This window comes from Pelophylax lessonae, assembly GCF_965119305.1.
Source record: "Pelophylax lessonae genome assembly, chromosome: 1".
NCBI lineage: Eukaryota > Metazoa > Chordata > Amphibia > Anura > Ranidae > Pelophylax > Pelophylax lessonae.
In genome coordinates this window covers 721,545,607-721,565,212 of record NC_138768.1, presented here as the reverse complement: position 1 = coordinate 721,565,212, position 19,606 = coordinate 721,545,607, and the positions used below count along the sequence as shown (strand labels likewise).

At 41.0% G+C, this 19,606-nt stretch overlaps 1 protein-coding gene across 1 annotated transcript in view; it reads right to left on the bottom strand.

The window, feature by feature from the left end:
- Positions 1 to 1,823: 1,823 nt before the first annotated feature.
- The window catches only part of KLKB1 (kallikrein B1), a gene marked incomplete at its 5' end in the record, with an annotated part of 112,850 nt that continues 95,067 nt past the window's right edge, over positions 1,824 to 19,606 (bottom strand). The window contains 4 exon segments of the mRNA XM_082244057.1: positions 1,824 to 2,039; positions 5,165 to 5,319; positions 11,305 to 11,444; positions 12,298 to 12,390. Of these exon segments, the coding sequence (XP_082100183.1) occupies positions 2,030 to 2,039; positions 5,165 to 5,319; positions 11,305 to 11,444; positions 12,298 to 12,390 (398 nt within the window). The 3' untranslated portion in view covers positions 1,824 to 2,029.

Genomic DNA, 19,606 nt, shown 5'->3' with positions numbered 1-19,606 from the left:
GATGCTCCCCACCAAATAGGATTTTGCAATATTTGTTTGCTTTGGTACATGTTCTCCAGGGCAGTGCCCAGCCCCAATGCCATTTATTTGATAACCTCCTGCCAATTGGCCTAGAAAATGGCCATTACTAATTTCTAGGATTTGGTTCTTCAGTGGGGTTTGGATTTGGCAGTAAAGGTTTGCCAACCCCCCCCCCCCCCCCCTGAACAAATCACTGGTACGTTCAGCTCATCACTACTGCACACAATTTGAAAAAAAAATGGTACTGTATCTGAAATTTAAACATAACCCTATTTAAATATACCTTAGAAAGCCAAATTACATGTAAAAAAATCTTTATTAAGGATAGGCAGGCAACCCATTTAAGTTGAACAGCAGACAGTTTTCATCTTCTTTAAGGTGTAAATACAGTGAAATATCAATATATATCACAAGTATAATATAGATACCTTGCCCTAAGCTGGAGTGTTCCTAATTCCATTTGTTCCATTTGTTTGCTTTAGCAGCTAGGCTGTAAGCAGCTTAAAGTGAAAATTAACATTAGCTATTTTAAATCCTTTTGCTGCTAGCAGTAGTAAACAAATAGGAAGGCATATTATATTTACTGGTTTTAAAATGTTTACATTTCTTCCATTGCTTTCTGGTTTCTGGCTTAGGCTAAAATGATGTCACACATACCATAAGTCTTCATGGGAATATTTTTCTTCCTTTGGTGGAGGGGAGAAGGGATTTCTTCCGCTCAACACACCTTCCTGCTTGCAAGTCTGAGCTGAGGGTAGAAGGATCCCAGGAAGTGAATGCCACATGAATCAGCTGCACTTCAAGTCAAGATGGATATGGCTAGAAATGCTAGGGGGATGTTTTCAAAGTGATTTCTCGACAAAATAAAGCATGAAGACATGGATGGATAGCAGGGTTTGCTTTGAATAATTAAAATGCGTTTTCAGCTTGTGGTGCTCAGATGCAGTTTAGTTAAACTTTAAGCTTACTTGGCTCTAAGTTTACTGTTTCTGTGCCCTGTGGATTTTTTTAAGCTCAGTGGATTGATTGCTTCTGCCTGCTAGTGCTAAAGTGTCCCCAGTATTCAGTGTGTGGGAAGAATAAATAACTGATTTACTATATAAAAACTTATACTGCCCTAGCAAAATTCCAAAGAAGGTTCTGTGCAATTAGCTCAGGGAAGGTGATAAATGATTGGAGCTACCATACAGAGTGTTCTGCCCAGTAAGAGCCAGTGTATAATACTTTGCTGGAAATGAATTACCCTATTGCAGGATCTGTCTAAAGGGAACTGAAGCATGTAGATGTTTACTTCATGGGAGCACCTTTAAAAGAATCTTCTGTGTTGACAAGCATACATGGAGAACTGGGTAGAAGCTGCTGCTGCTGGAGAACAAATGTTCTCTGCTTACAGAATAAGGAATCTGTGGCTGCTATCAAAGCCACAAGGGCCTCAAATGAGAGAGAAAGATCCATTGCAATCTAAAGAACAGACTGTGACTGCTCTTACACAGTCATATATTTGTGACTACTGTGACTACCATTAATGTCATTAGACTGATTTTGGCTACTCTGAAAGAGCTGAATACTACTAAGAACCCTGAGCACAATAAAGACATGTTTCACTAAATTGGGGCTTGGAAATTGTGATACACATTACTATCTGAGTCATTTACTGCAATTATTTTTGGGTATCCTCTATCCCCAACCCTCCAGTTTATTCTATTCAGCAATAAAATACAAAAAGAGTAAAGTACTGGTGCCCAATTTATTCATTCCACCATATACCAAGATTCCAATCCAAAGATATGTCAGCTTGCCATATCACTTTGAGGGTAATTGCACACGACCCTGAGAGGAAAAATGCTACAATAGAAAAAAAGTACATGTATGTTTTGCAAATAAAACCAGGCAACATCTTAGTTTTTAATGTTACAATTCAGGGATGACACACTAAAGGAAATCCACACATTTCTGAGTTGATTTGACTTTGTAATTGAGAAACATCCTCCAGTAGACCAATATATTTTTAAATGACTCTGGAAAAAAAAAGTACACATTGGTATTTACAAATGTACAGTGTCTTTTATTACTCACACTTGTCAAGAACACTTAACTTAAAGTGATTGTAAAGTCTTTTTTTTTTTTTTTCAATAAAAATAACAAACATGTTATAATCACCTAGAATTGGGGGGGGGGGGGGAAAGGGGAAATAACACTGATTATAACCAGGTATAAAGCAATCAGCATTTTTTTTTCATTGTCTATAAACACTTGGCAATTGGCTGTACAATACCAATGCTGTGTTACAGATTTTATATATTTATATATTATATAATTTATTATATTATTTTACCCATTATGCCGATTGCTTTATACCTGGTTATAACCAGTGTTATTTCCCCCCCCCCCCCCCCCCCCAATTCTACATAAACAGGGATGGAGGCATTTAGCCCTAGGTTGGCAGTACCTCATTTAAATTCCCAACTTTTTAATTAATTTTTGTTTTTGTTTTGTTTTTGTCTTTGATGTTATAATTACCTGCTCTGTGCAGTTGGTTTTGTACAGAGCAAACTGGATCCTCCTCTTCTCCGGTCCCTCTTCGGCGCTCCTGACCCTTCCCTCTCTTTGAGTGCCCCCACAGCAAGAAGCTTGCTATGGGGGCACCCGAGCCAAATCACAGCTCCGTGTATCTATTCAGACATGGAGCTGTGGTTCGGCCCAACCCCCTCTCACTCCTCATTGGCTAACTGGCTTTGATTGACAGCAGGGGGGCCAATGACGCCGCTGCTGTGTCTTAGCCAATGAGAAGGACATTCCCAGATGGCTGAGACAGTCATGGACATCGCTGGATAGAGAAGGGGCTCAGTTAAGCATTAGGGGGGCAGAGGGAGGCTACTGCACACAGAAGGTTTTTTATCTTAATGTAAAGAATGCTTTAGGATAAAAAAACCTTCTGACTTTACAACCCCTTTAAAGTGCACCTGTTCTTTGTGTATGCCTCTCAATCACCAGTAGTACTCTTTTTTTGCTTCTGAAAGCTAAATAGAGTGGGAGGAGAGTAAAGGTGAGCATGCCCTGCTGGTGGATTGTTGTGGATTAAAGCAAAATGTTGTTAAGCCCTGCCTATAGACATTTGGAGAAGTGACAGGACATGTTCGAAGACTTTTGGCAATCACTTTTTAACCCCCCCAAAGTTAGTGTCAGTGACCAGAATAAATGTTTAAAAGTGTTTGGATAATGCCTGCACCTTCACCCATCCTGTAGTGTCTATGGTGACCTTTAGACTGATTTTAAAACATGGGAATGACCAAATCTGACAAATGCCTACTTTTGTAACCTAAACTGAATTTCCAGACAATGGGAATAGTGGAAGTAGCTGTGCAGCACCTAATTATTTTTGAATAAGGTTTCAAAAACTATTGTATGCTTGTTGTTTTAAAAAAAAACAACATATACAGTACTTATGTCTAATAGATGGACTGGGCAAAACATAAAACATGAGCCAAACGTATACTGTCTTTACCCATTTGGAACATTTCCTCTCACTTCCTTTTTCTGGTAACTTGTGCTATCTGGGGCAGGGGGTGAGGAAACATTGTCTGTGTTCAGATATTTTAAGCTTTATCCTCAGTTCATGTTCCTGTAACTGGTTTCACCTTGAACAAGAAGTGGGGCTAATTTTCTAGAGTGGGGGGCACCAACGACAATAAAAACCTCAAAAGGTTGCTGGATGCTGCTTATTATAGTTTGATATCTGTTAATGTCATCTGGTTATTGGAGCCCCATTGCTTTGGGTAGGCAATTTAGATATACCAGGGTCCTCAAATGACACTCTGGGCAGGGAAAAGAAAGTAATGATCATCAAAGCAGTGATTTTAGAATCCAAAAGATTATATTTTAATACTAATACTAATAATAATAGGATAAAACAGGATAAAAACAGCCAACTTGTGTGCAGAGGTTAAGAATAATCCCACCTCATCAGAGCTTTCAAAAGCTGAGAAATTGGACTATACAGTAAAACCTTGGATTGCGAGCATAATTCGTTCCGGAAGCATGCTTGTAATCCAAAGCACTCTTATATCAAAGCGAATTTCCCCATAAGAAATAATGGAAACTCAGATGATTCGTTCCACAACCATTTATTCATAAATCCTTCAGTTTATAGTCCATATAAAAAGATTATAGCATTGCGATAGGTTATATAACCATAAAATGTCCATCCACAAATAGCCGCTTCCACAAGGGGATTAGAAGCAAAATCCAGCAGGAGCTACAGAGTATCAAAGAGAAGAAAGGCGCCTCTAAGTGTAGCAATATGGTTCCATTTAATGAAGGTACAACATTTAGCAACTCACATGGTTGATGAATAAAACAGGCACATCTAAGTATGCAGGCATCCGGGGTAAAGCTGTCCACAGGGACTATCTTCTGCACCGCCGGCTGCCAGTCTGTAATCCTGACCGGGAAGACCACCCTGCAGTAAAGGGATCTGAAAGCGAGGGGCAGCATGGAAGGGATGACGTAGATGGCGGTGTGGAGGATGGTCTATGTGGACAGCTTTAGCCTGGATGCCTGCATCCTTAGATCTGCCTGTTCCAATCATCAACCATGTGAGTTGCTAAATGTTGTACCTTCATTAAATTTAACTATATTGCTACACTTAGAGGCGCCTCTCTTCTCTTTTATACTCAGCTGTGACTTGAGGCTACTTGTATATCAAGACATCGCTTGTAAACCAAGTCAAAATTTATTTGAAAATTTTGCTTGTCTTGCAAAGCGCTCTTAAACCAAGTTACTCTCAAACCAAGGTTTTACTGTATTTCCATTTAATTGGATAGTTTAATGATTGTTGAAGAAAAGGGCATCTGTTGGCAAAAAGTCTGGCAATAAACAAAAACCTGACAGAGGTTGAAATCCCCCCATTTAAAAAGTTTTAGTTGATTTCTCAAAGAAAATTAATCATTATTTGAGTTCACAGCAAATTAAACAGTGGCACAGTTTTAACACGGGGATATAACACGTTCAGCATTGAAAGTGTTTGATAGTATACCTGCAAATTAAGAATAACTTTAATCACTGACCCCTGTGACCCATCATGTGAAAACTACGTATATAGATTTTAGTGAACAAGGGGAGGATAATAACATAAAATGCTTACATTCTTGTCTGTTCTACAATCCAGCCTATGTACTCCGTGACCTTTGTGTAAACGCCTGGCTTGTCTGGTTGGGCACATCCTTCTCCCCAGCTGGTAATACCAATTAAATACCATGTATTTTCAACTCTACATGTCAATGGTCCACCAGAGTCCCCCTAAAAAATGCATTCATACAATTATCATATACAAAGATAAACAAATGATAATTTAAAGCCCAGCTCCATCTGAAATTAAAAAGGTGCAGTTGTTGCGAAGTTGAATCACATCCTGAATAATTATATCTCTCAGGAAATTCAGTGACAAAATATTTTCACCAAAATATCAAATTCTACACATTACCTATGACTATTACAACTCCAAATGACAGTGATAGATTCCCCTGAAATTTTTTTATAATGTAGAATAAACTAATATTTAAGGAAGCCAGCTGCAGCACTTTCATTTTGGTCTCTTAGGTTGTGCAGGAAGGAAAGACGTACACTACCAACTGGAAAATCTCATCTTTAGAGGCTCTGAGAGATATAGTAACCCAGCACATGAATGAGCCTATAGATATTTCTTCAAAACTAAATGGGTGCTGTGGCTTCTAAAAGAGGGACAAAAATAATAAAAGGACCTGCACTGAGAAGCCTGTAAACTGCCATTGGTGACCATTCCTTTGAAAATTTTCCTTGCTGTCATGATAATCCAATGGATTCAGTACTTTCATGTACTGTCAGACAATTAGCATTTTCATAGAGAGCAAAGAAACAAAACATATAAATCTGATTTTAAAGTTGATAATTTTGCAGCAAGTAACCAAAGGTTGGTCCTTGAGTTTGTGTGATGTGAATGTGTGATGTCTTCAGACATTTCTGTTATTAATCTGGCAGTTTAAGGGTTAAAAAGTTACCATGATTATAAGTAACAAAAATTAAAAGTATGATTTCCATGCTGCAAAACAAAGTGGGAATTGGTGGTTTCTGAACTCCAGTATTACTGTTTCACTGTACGTGCAAAGGAAACAAAATGTGGTAAAAATTGCAGTGTCCTAAACCAAAGACCAAATGTTGCAGTGTAAGTTAACCAAATGCTCAAAAAAGTATTGCCAATATCGTGTCTATTATTAATCAGAGGTTTTTCAATAAATTTTTAAAAAATTGAGGATGGGGGTGGGGTCATGTAGATGTGAATCAAATGGGTAAATAGTAATAACTTGCACAGCAAATATTCAGCAGTCACAAAGCCCAGTCTGTCTACTGCAAGGTTCTACAGCTAACTTCAATGCAATTCCTAAAGTGCATCCATACAAATTTAGGAGGTCTTTTGCATTCGTAAAACACGCTGAGTTAGATGTAAGTCCCAATAGTATGGTGCACAGGGATTTGTAATCAACAAATTAGGTCAATGCAGGTATGTCCCATTTACCTTTACCTACTTACCTCCTCTTGACCCGCATTCCTCCACTGCATTTGTAGGTTTCCTAAGTAGTATAACCCACAGAACCGATTAGCAATGAATTGTTATCATTTATGAGACCAGTTCATATACCCGTTGCCTCTCTCTTTCATCTAATGTGATTGTTTATTAAAAATGTGAATTAGATGATGCCTAAATGCAGTGGAAGTTTTCCATTACTGGATTTAGAATTCCTATTACGGATTCAGAATAAAGCAGGAAATAAAAACTCTAGGGAATATGCAATATTATGTACCTTTTCTTAGATTGTTATTCTAACCAAGACCATAATGCATTAAAGGTACTTAGTGGCCTGTATGCAATTCTAGCTAATCTCTGTTACTTACTGTCATCCCCTATAGGAAATGTACAGTGTTATCAAATTAATATTAGAGTATTATGTAAATGTTTTCTACATTACCTATGCCACTTTTTGAGACCTTATCTATATGTGCATATTTCTTCCAATTTTGATTTATTTAATAATCTCTAGGTTTGCATAAATTGTCACGATTCAAAGGTACTTTGTCACTTTACTGAAAACCTAATATGAACTTTTGTGGACAGGACTGGGAGGGTTTCAATTCCAGAATTAGATTAGAGGCGGTCGGGACCATAGATGGGCAGCAAGGTATAGATACATTCCTTCGTAAGGTGAAACTACTAATTAAGAAATCTTCACTTTACTGGCATATGAAATATTTTGGTCTTTATGCTGAACATAAATGCGCTCCCTTTGGTTTAAGGATTCAGATCTTCCCCGCCATTCCGGTGGTAAGCAATGAGGTGAAAGCACTCTGAGAGAATTATCTCCAACAGTGTTTAATACAAATGATGGAGATTCTGAAAACTCACTACCAAAGGAAAATCACAGACTTAGATGCACAGATTCAATCCTTGAGTGTCAAACATAAAAACCTGATATCTAACCCAATCTATCTACAGAAACAAAAAGATTTGAATGAATTTATGGAACAATTCAATATGAAATTGGTAGTGAATAAAACCAAGAAATTTGTGAGCGATACAGTAGATTGGCTTATGACACCGGCAAAGCCTACAGATGGCAACAAACCCCTAGAAGTAGGACCATACGTCCTCCCCGCTTGCAGGTACAGCAAAATAGAATAGAAAATAGGATGGACAATGATGATGAAACTGAGGGTTTATCGTCTATCTCTTCTTCTTCAATGTCTTCCAGGCAAGCAGATTCTGCAACTCCTAATACCCCGACACGACTAAGGAACAAGAAATTTAAAAAGGTTGGACGGGGCTCAAACAACTCGCGCACAAAGAGACCAAACACTAACAAGGGTGATTCCTCTCTATTGGAGTGCTTACAAGTACCTTCATCTAATCCTTCTTTCTCCTTTTCTCAGTTTTAGCCTTCATCTGCATCTGGTTTTTCTTTTGGTGGTGGAAACCCTGCACAAGCACACGATACCGGGAATATCGGTATGGGCCTTTTGGGAGAATCATCACATATGGGGAAACAAGTAACTGCCGATACAGGTACTAGAATAAATATCACATCATCACAGTCAAATGTATCCCCTTTGGGGGACTTAAAAAAACAAGGGAACTCGGAACACTATCTAGTAAAGAAATAAACAAGCAGACTGGAGATTTGAGGATTGTGAATCTCTCATCCCATGAACTAAATGCAGATGAAATTTCCATCCTTAGCCTGGGACTGAGCTTTTGCCCAACTCCAGGAACAGACAAATTTGAAGTCGCTAAAAATATTATTCTCTTTGCCAGAAAGTTAACTCTTCATACAATGTATGACAAAACATTGACCCCCCAGCCCAGAAAGGCACAGGATATGGAACTATGGAGGGATTTTTCGATCAATGATTTCAGGGCCCTAAAAGGTCTTTTGCAACTCTGGGAAGAAATCAACTCAGAGGAGTATGAAAATATGGCCCCGATTCAAGAGGCATCCATGGGTATGATCAGGGATTTGGTTCCAAAATATAAGAAAAAATCGCAGACATTCCCACCCTTACAACGGAACATACACATTTGGTCATTTGTCCAGAAGGCTCTGTATGATATTATGCCAAATGTAATGAATTATAGGAAAACCTTGACTATTCAACAACAGATAGCTTTGAATACTCTAAAGAATAAGGAGAATATAGTCATTAAGCCGTCTGATAAGGGTAGGAATGTCGTGACAATGGAGCGGGAGAGCTATATCAGAATGTGTTTGGATATTCTGAACAACAAACCCTGGTATAGACGCATACCGGAATTGCAGGTTAAAAAATTCCACCAGGAGTTCAGGGAAATTTTGGTTAGGGCATATGTGGACGCAATCATCACCAAAAGTATTTATGATTTTCTAAATGTCTCAAATCCAGTTATGCCAACCTTCCATTCATTACCAAAGGTGCATCTAAGAATCGAAGGAACCCTCCTGGCCGACCAATTGTCTTGGGCATTGGTTGCATTTTGGAACAGGCCAGCAAAGTAATTGATGACTACCTGAGACCGTTTGTTACATCTTTGCCCTCTCATATACAAGATACGAGAGACCTTTTGAGGCTACTTGAGGACAAAAACATACAGAGGGATGCATGGTTAGTTACAGTGGATATTGAGGCCCTTTACTGTTCAATCCCCCACCCTAAAGGCATCGCTACAATCGCAGAGTCCCTAAGGAAAGGGATAGTTCGACATGGGGGTACAATGCCTTCATTCTGGAATTGCTAGAATACATTCTATCTAGAAATGTGTTCCTCTTCAATGGATCCCATTACCTCCAGGTGCAGGGAATGGTGATGGGGACCAAGTGTGCCCCATCCTATGCTAACAGGAACCTGGGGGAATGGGAAAGATCAGTATTCTTTGGAGAGGACTCATCTATGTATCTGTGCCACATCCTTTCTTGGCACAGGTACATAGATGACATCCTGCTCATCTGGACAGGTAGTAGACTGGAACTGAATAATTTTATGAAGTGGATTGGGTGTAATTCATTTAACTTGAAATTCACCATGGAATGTGACCAAACGAGAGTTACTTTCTTGGATGTCCAGATTGTTAAGGATGAAGAGGGTAATTTGAGGGCAGACCTGTCATGTACCTGGGTGTCCTTGAACTGGGAGGTTCCCTGTTTCGTAACTTGCAGCCTTATCTGTTGTGCCACAGAAGAAGCTCTGGAGTTTTTGCAGTGATTTTCCAGCCTGATGCTTTACTTTTGGACTCACTAGCTCCACCTGCTGCCAGCTGCGAACAATGTACAATTTAACCAGCTGTGAACAATGTACAATTTAACCAGCCTTTAAATAGCAACACTTCCTGTTCCTCAATGCCCGTTTCTTTTGGAATATCTTTCTGGGTGTGCTGTTTGCTCTTTTACTGATTATCGTGTATGAACTTTGCCTGTATTCTTTAACCCTCTTCATTCAGCCTGCCGAATCTGTACTTCACTGCCAGCTTGTGTATGACTTCTGCCTGCCTGACCATTCTTTGGATTACGTTTGGATACCGCTTTGCCCGATCTGTTGTCGGCCTGATCTCTGACTATGTTTTCACCTGAATCCTCAGCACTCAAGCTCCACTTCGGACCTTACCTAACAGGTACCTAACAAGACCTTTATCGGAAAGCATCGGCTGCGAATACTATCTTGCATACCTTGAGTGCGCATCCCCGCACACTAAAAAACAGTATTCCGTATGGCCACTGAAAGCCCCGTTTTCTCTTTCTATACATTTTATACATTATTATTGGGGTGTTGGTGCTTGACAAGATTGGATAGGATGATTTCTTTGTTATTTTTGAGACCTTTATTGAGAACTTGTACAACTAGTAAGTTTAGAGCAGTGTCAGACAAAATCACAAAGGGGCCCCTGTGCAGGACCAACTAATGACCAAGCAAAAAGTTTTATGCAGGAGTAGTATTTGACAGATAAAAAGAACAGAGCCATGTACAGGTCTACATGAAAGTGGGAGGGGTCACAGCACCTATCCATTCTATGTCTAGAATAAATGGGCTCTTAAATCTCAGAGACAAACGGTATATCAACCCCAGTTTTTAGAGGCAACTTTGGTGCCTTGCAGATCAGGAAGCAGTTAATAAAAACTAAAACCTAGGATCCTTTTCAGCAAGAGGCAGGGCGACCCTAAAAGAAAGGAGTTTTTGTTATGGAGACCTAAAAGCCTAATTCCCAAAACATTTGCACCTGTATCTTTTAGGGGGTTTAATTATATTGCAAGGTAAATTACAAAATGAATCTATGCTGAAAGAAAATATATCTTCTGAATAATAAAATATACATTTTTGCAAGTGCATAGACACACACGAGCCTTCAAATACCTGCAGCATTTTCACAAGCCCTCCTGTCACAGGCAAATCCTGGACTATTCTGACAGACAAAAGATCAGCACTTTCAGATGTTGCCAAAGCTTGCCCATCCCTTTCTGCCTCTCGTACATTTCTTTGGACCAACGAGGCTGCCAATAATGTGACTATATGATGAATAACTGTGGGGCTGGACTTAACGGCAAGCTCCAACAATACCTAAAAATGTTAAAGTTTGACCATGCAGAACCAGTTGTAATTTAACTGTGACCAGAGAGGTGCCTGCACTTTATAGCTGCAGCATTTTTTTATTTTAATGATAGGTCTTTTTAATACTTTTAGATAGCACCTGTACACATAACAAGGTGGTGTAAGCCCATATTATAAACTCACCTTACATGAATCAATGCTGCCCTGTTCATATCCAGCACAAATATTCTTTTCACTTAGTTTCACATCTGAATAGCTTTTTTGGCATTCCATACTTGACTTCAGTGGAACCACTGCTTCCTGTAACACATCTGCAGTAGTACCTGAACATTATTTGAAAACAAAAAGCTTGATAAATGACTTTTTAAATGACCTGAATTACAAAAGATAGCAGTGAGAGGATATGAATAGATAAATGCACTAATGCTTTCTAAAGCTTTCTAACCAAAGGTAGGAAGAAGACACAAACAAGGGAGCTTTTCCTATGTTTCCCAAACCAGTATTGGATGCTTTGTGTTCAGTACCTGGCGCCAGACCCATCAGAGAAAGCCGAGGGAAAATTAGGCAGCTATGCACCTCAGGCACTGTGGAAAAAGTAATCTAAGTTCAAAGCAAAAGCCCAGAATTTGTCCTAAGTCATTTTCTCAGGCAGCTCAGCTCCCCTGCTCCTCTCTCCCAGCAGTGACTTGGCAGCCTTCCATCTTTCTATTCTCTAATGTAAACACAGAGCAGGTGCTTTGGAAGGGGAGTAGGGGGAGATGTGCTACTGTGGAAGAATTTATTGAATGATTAGAATTTCTTCTGTGAAATATGAGGATGAAATGCTCCACAGTGAATGTACAGTATATACCTGGAGAACACCTGTGGTTGCAGTCCATCTTAGGAATTGCAGTACCATCAAATGAGCCTTTTTTGACCCTTATGCTGTATAGTATTTTGGGTCAACATGCTCTGGTGAGCGCATTATTTATTCTGGTGTTGGTGATGGGATACATTCACAGTATGATTCACCTGACCATCCTGGATGTCTTCACCTTATATCTATACGCACTTCATCATTTGTATGGAGAGCTGTCATAGTTCTCTCTGACTTAGCGCTGCACTTTTTTCTATTTGTGTTATATCTGACTGGATGTCTGCTATACCTCTAGAATCAGTTGATAAAATTGTAAATACCAGACTCTTCTGTGTATCCCCAGCCTGTTATCCAGCACTTGCTAGGAGTCCCAAAATCTTGACGTGGGGGAAGGCAGATAGCTTGTTGATGATCTAAAATTCAAAAGAAACAGAAATACTTCCCATTATGCCTTTAAATTCATGTTGTTATTATCAGTTTAAAATGGCTCATGCAGCTGTAAGAGGCTCTAGCTCCAAAGCCAGAGGCTCCATTCAAAATGTAATTCCTTGCATTCAGCCTTGCAGGCTGAACAAGAGAAATTAATTCATTCCACCATCTACACTGCTGACTATTGTATTCAGGCAACCACAGCATCCATGGCTGCCTCAATACCCAAACAATGACTCCATCTGATAGGAGCCAATCACTGTGTGGCCAACAACTTTCCACCCCCCTTCTTGGATTTTGAAATCGACTTTTGTCAAGCCTGCTGGTACCAGCAATGCCATTCAGCAGGAATCTGCCGAAATTCAAGCTGTATATGACCAGCTTAGGTCCCCCAGATAAGAGTTTGTATCAGTCTTTTGGAATGCTATACAGTATCACTGCTCTCTGTTTGACATACAATTCTATGGGAGTATTGTAAAAATACATAGAGGTTGCAAAATGTTCGAAGCAGAATTCCAGCCAATAATAACAATATAAAAATGAACAGCCTGTTAGCCCTTTTGTTGCCAGAGCCTTTTTTCCCCATTTTTCCTGCACATACTTGAATACCGACTATCACTCTTAGTGATTTTAAAATCCCCACTAATGTTAACAGCCCTTCTTGCCCTGACCTGGTCACCACTGTCTACAACAGTTCACTTTAATTCACACTGGATTCTCTTGCTCCTCTCACTTCACAAAGTATCAGACTGACCATTACAACCTTGGCAGATTGACAACACCAGAAATCTTGAAAAACATAGCCGCACACTGGAGCGATTGTAGCATAAAACCAAATCCAAACAAGCATTCACCCTATATAAATCTGCCTTCTTCAAATACAATTCCCCCCTCCATGCTGCCAAACAAGCCTACTTTGTCATGCTCAATAATACTCTGCCCTCTTGCCCTCGTTGTCTCTTCTCTACTTTTAACTCTCTACTTTCTCCACAACCACCTCCACTGCACAGACATCTATTCCACTTAACATAACTTGTACAAAACCACTCTCCACACTTTCCTCTTTTGAGCTTGCTACTACCAAACAGGTTGCTAAAGTTCTCTCAGAAGCCTATCTATCCCATGCTCCCTTACCCACATCTTCAACCTCTCCTTCTTTACTGGCACCTCCCCCCCCCTCTAAAACATCCGCTGATCACCCCCATACTTAAAAAGCCCTCATTGGACTCAACCAGCCTGAACAACTTAAGACCCATCTCCTTGCTCCTGTTTGCATCAAAACATTTAGAATGCTTAGTCTACAACAGTCTGAGCTCCTACCTCACTGACAACAACCTTCTTGACCCCTTAACAGCCCGGCTTTCACTTACCACACTCCACAGAATCTGCCCTACTAAGATTCACTAATAATCGACTGCTACAACCAATGGCCACTACTCCATACGCATACTACTAGACCTTTCTGCAGTCTTCGATACTGTTAACCATCCTCTCCTCCTCAAAAAACTCTACTCTCTTGGCCTTCGAGACTCTTCTCTCTTCTGGTTCTCCTCCTACCTATCACAGCGCTCCTTCAGTGTTACCTATAACTCTGTCTCCATCTCTCTGCTTCCTCTTTCTTTAGGGCTCCCCCAAGGTTCTGGCCTCAGATCCCTCCTGTTCTCCATTTATACCTCCTCCCTTGGTCACTTGATAAACTCACAAGGCCTCTAGTACCATCTCTACACTGACGACACACAAATCTTTCTCTCTACTCCTCGTCTCACTCCTTCCGTCTTCTCCCGCATTACTAATTTACTAACTGACATATCAGCAAAGATGTGACATAACTTCCTCAAAACTGGATATAGGAAGCTTCAGTTCTTCTCAGGGCAATTGCCGACTCCGGCTGGAGAAGGGGAATTTGAGACCTAGATGAGTCCAGCCACTCCGTCAAAAGAAGAGTGGAGTGTGCCAGAGGCTGTAAAGAGACAGTGGCTTAGTGAGAGCCTCAGGGGTCCAGCAGCTAGAGTGATCTGTAATTTGCAGATGGGAATGAAGGACTGTGTAGCTATGGATTACAATGATGCTTTACATGCTGTTTTTGGAAGGGTAAAGAAGACCCTGGATCAGGTTGTACAAGTTTAATCACACTCACCAACAAAGAGGGGAGAGACTTTCTGAATACATCTCTCGAGTGGATATGATATTACACCAGATCATCCTCAAGAGAAGCATACCGTGTTTCCCCGAAAATAAGACCGGGTCTTATACTAATTTTGGCTACAAAAAACATACTAGGGCTTATTTTCAGGGGGTGTCTTATTTATTTACGGTACGTACAATAATTTACATTTATTCAAAAACAGTCATGTCATCATGACGCTCCTAAAATGGTTGAAACCCTAACAAAAAAAAAATCCTGATCCTTTAGGGCATGATAGACAGAACAGTGTACTGTCTTATTTACTCCTCTCTTTGTTCTAAAAAACCTGGAATAAAACAATAACATGTTTTTAAAAAATGTCCTGTGTCCCCTGTCTTCCATGTCAGCTCAGGAGTCAGCATTAGGACATTCTCTTATCCCAAAAATAAACCTTGGTCTAAACCAGTTTTATAAAAAGATTATAGAATGTGCAGTGTGTCTCCTTTTGTATTTTTATAGTGGAAAATACCCTATTTACAGCACAGATGGGTGCTCACATGACCCACCGGAACTCTTCTTCCCAGCTTTGAGCACTGCAGAGTAAGGGGCCGCTGATTCAACCGGGAGGAGAGCAGAAGATCTACGGCAGGTCATGTGAGCACCCAGCAGCACTGTAAATAAGGTATATTCCACAATAAAGTTACAAAAGGAGACACACTGCATATTATATCACCTTTTTACTAAAGGGATTGCATGTCTTTACAACGACTTTAACTAGGGCTTATTTTCAGGGTAGGGCTTATATTGCAGCCATCCCCAAAATTAAAGCTAGGTCTTATTTTCGAGGTACAAACAATAGAGGGTGTAAACTGGCGCAAGAGGAAGTTGGAGGGATACCATCAATTACTGACAGATTGCAATATTGTGGGAATAAAATATATATATATATATATATATATATATATATATATATATAGCGTGATATCAAAGTCCAGCTGAGTCCATGAAAAAAACCCAAGTCTTTTGAAACACTTGAAGGCTGCTCTGTCCAAGTAAGAAGAAAACCTTGCAGCAAACTGGAAAAGAAGACAGGCGCCACTCTGTAATATGACTTTAAGTTTAATGAGAACACAACACACTATACACTCACAAGACAAGAATTATAACCAGCAATGAATGATGGCCTTGGGATTAGTCCGAAAAGTCAGTAATCCGGGTGCCTGTATGGATAGGATCCGACCGATCAGCTGTGTGATCCGCTCAAGCCGGTGGAGGAGCGGCTTTCTCCGAACTCTGGAGACACTGCGGGCGATGTCGGGCTTCCTGCGGCGCACTTCCGGTTTCTGGTTTCGGGCTAGCAACGTGGGACGTGATGACGTGAATAGGCGACACGTTGTCGGAGCATGCGCTCCTTCCTCAGAGGCCTGAAGAAGGAGCGCATGCTCCGACAACGCGTCGCCTATTCACGTCATCACGTCCCACGTTGCTAGCCCGAAACCGGAAGTGCACCGCAGGAAGCCCCGACATCGCCCGCAGTGTCTCCAGATTTCGGGGGAAAGCCGCTCCTCCACCGGCTTGAGCGGATCACACGGCGGATCGGTCGGATCCTATCCATACAGGCACCCGGATTACTGACTTTTCGGACTAATCCCAAGGCCATCATTCATTGCGGGTTATAATTCTTGTCTTGTGAGTATATAGTGTGCTGTGTTCTCATTAAACTTAAAGTCATATTACACTTAGAGTGGCGCCTGTCTTCTTTTCCTTATTTTCGGGGTAGGGCTTATTTTCAGGGAAACAGGGTAGACCCCAAGGACACTGACCAAGCTCGACTGGATCAGGTTCTACAAGGGGCCTGTCTAAATCATCCCGTTGTGTTGAAATTACTGTTGAAAGGAGTATGGACAATCCCTACTTACCCGGAACTGATGAGAGAAGTAGGGGTGGAGGAAGAAAGTTTTGTTGGAAGAGAAGAGTCAAGGGGCGAGAGAGCTAATCGCAGGAGGGGGGAAGAAGGAGAGAGCTTCAACCCATGTTATTCATGCAGAACCTAATTTCTTAGATGGGGACAGTGAAACCGAAGCAGATCCAGAAGGGCATGAGAGCCCAGACAGCAAAAAGTCGGTTGACACTCCAAAATCGTCAGAGTTGATGACTCAAGCTGCTCAGTTCCAAGCTCAGATATATCAGGCGCTGATGCGAGTGATGTAGTCTCAAGGGAAAACTCAGGAACACAGATTTACTCTGGAGGATTAGGGCTATTTCCCCTCAGAGAAAGGAGATGTTTTGAATGTGGAGAAGTTGTACCTTTCAGGTCTAAGTGCCCCAAGAAGGGAGTTAGGCAGACGTGCTGAAAGTCTTACAGAAGATACTCTTCCCTAAGAAGGAGGGGAAACTTCTAGGGACCTCAGTGAAGGAGCCAATTGAGCGTCTGGAGACCAAACACAGCTCCAGAGTTAGAAAAGTATCAAAGAAAAAGCAAAGGGCGAGGCCCTCTGTTTGTCCTCCTACCTCTTTACATGTATCTAAAAATGAGTTGCTCGGGTTAGGGGGGAAAAACACAAGAGGTCAATGAACCCCCTCCTAAACTAAAGAAAAGGAGAACTCTATCACCACAGATGAAGTTAGCTAGGGCTCAAACTATGGAGTCACAAGTAAGCAATGTGCCAAGACAAGTGGTAGAACGAACTCCATTGCCACGACAGATTAGGGAGCCACAAGTGAGAAATGTGCCAAGACAAGTGGTGGAAAGAACTTTATTGTTACAAAGGAAATAAGTCAGGACCCATTCTACAGGTGCACAAGCCATAAACGTGCTAAAGAACTTGGTAGGACCCTCTCCTATAGTCTCGCTTGAAGTGGAAGGGACCTACACTAAAGCTTTGCTTGATACCGGAGCCCAAGTGATACTATTGTACAGGGATTTCTATGACAAACACTTGAAGCATATCCCTCAGTGCAAGCTGGAAGAGTTGAAGATCTAGGGCATTGGCACCCAAAAGTTTCTGTATGATGGATACATACCTATCAAGATAACCTTTGAGCCTTCATTGGCAGGGAAGCCAGAGACCTTCGATACACTAGCAGTTGTTTGTCCTCGGCCTCCAGGAGCAGGACATAATCCCTTGTTGATGGGAACCAACACTGACTTGGTGCTAAGACTACTCATCCCGTTAGCCACAAAGGACTTGGTTGCAGAGGAGATAAATCCACAGTTGAGACAAGCTTTTCAGCGTGTGGTCCAGGAACAAAGGGCACCAGCTAAAGGGGTGGGAAGGCTGTGGCTATTGGACACTTAAGAGAAGGTGTTGCAGCCCGGAGAGAGAGTATGCATGAAAGCCACTGTCAAGTTGTCTTGGTATCAGCCAGTTCTATTCCTGGTATTGGAAGCTTACCCATTTCTGGGACCATAGAATTGGTCCCAGAAATTGTGCCCATGAAGATGTTGTCTAAAATAAGAGGGAGAGTCCCAGTTAATACCTGCAACGTTACAGGACAACCTGTCAGCCTGAAGCCTCGGATGGTTCTAGAACAGGTGAGTTTGGCCACTCCTGTGACATTGGATAATTCGGTTCAAAAGTAAGTGCAAAAGGTTGAAACGGCGCTACCTTTCAAGTGATAAAGTGCCAAGTGAATAAATAAATAAGTAGTGATATTATTTATATTTTATATATTGTAAAGTGCTCAAGTGATTGGTGGTCAGTGTGATGACCAATTTTTCTGACGTCTGCCGCCGCTCCAGCAGACGTCCTCTGAAGAAACGTGTAGGATGGAGTCATACGTCATTACGTCACTTCCGGTTTTGGAGCTAGGGCCGTGGAACGCGGAAGCTTCCCGACTTCTCTACTGATCGTCCACAGCCGTAACTGTGAATCACTACCTCCGCTATTTGTGATTGCACTGTATACTATACCAAGGGGTTCCCTCTCTCTCTTTACATATCTTTGAGGAACAAAGAGGGGATTACATCGGAGGAACCCCCACTGATACTACTACATCAGTCCCACAGCATCTAGTATGAAGCAGGTTGTATAAGAGGTGCGACACCAAGTGGTCACACTGGTGAACTGCAACCAAAGGTTTTCTTTTATCACTCGCCTATTCACTTATATATGTTTTCAGTTCTTATTTGGATCTTTGGTTACTTTTTATCAAGAAGAACTGGAAATTATGTATTTATTTATTTATCAGATTGGTTTTATGAATAATTTATCACAATTATCACTGGCGTATCACACTGTTTAACAGCAGGTTTCTTTTAAAATAAAACTCACTGTTTCTTTATTTATTTATTCTTTATTGATTTATTTGCACTAGCATTTTGCACCCTATAGTGTGCATTATTTTGGAGTCAGAAAAATCGGTCATCACACTGACCACCAATCACTTGAGCACTTTACAATATATAAAATATAAATAATATCACTACTTATTTATTTATTCACTTGGCACTTTATCACTTGAAAGGTAGCGCCGTTTCAACCTTTTGCACTTACTTCACTATCTTAACCCTTAGAGGTTGGTTGTTGGCAGCTTACACCTTATAAATTAAGATATATTTATCACTAACTCCATAGCGCTGGTTACTTCTGTTTATCTCAATTCGTTTCAAAAGGCCACCGGAGAGGACTGGGAAGGTGATTTTCCGGTTCAATGTCCTCCTTTGCCGCTTAAGTGGTGGGAGAGGATCAAAGCCCAGCTAGCAAGATGGGAAGAGATGTTTTCCAAGAATGACTTTGATGTGGGTTGTGCGAAGATTGCCCAAAGCTGAGTTTGGCTGATTGAAGACAAACCTTTCCGGGAGAGAGCTCGGCGGATCCCTCTGAATGACCTTGAAGACCCTCTGGAGCAATTAGCAGAGCTGAAGAAGTCTGGGGTCATTAGGGAATCCAGAAGCCCTTAAGCTTCCCCCATTGTAGTGGTGCGCAAGGAAAATTTATCTATTCAGATGTGTATCAACTATCGAACCCTAAACCAAAGAACCATACCTGATCAGTACACCATCCTTCGAAAAGAAGATGCTTTGCTGTGTCTATCTGGAGCAAAGGGGTTTAGTGTGTTAGATCTGAAGAGCA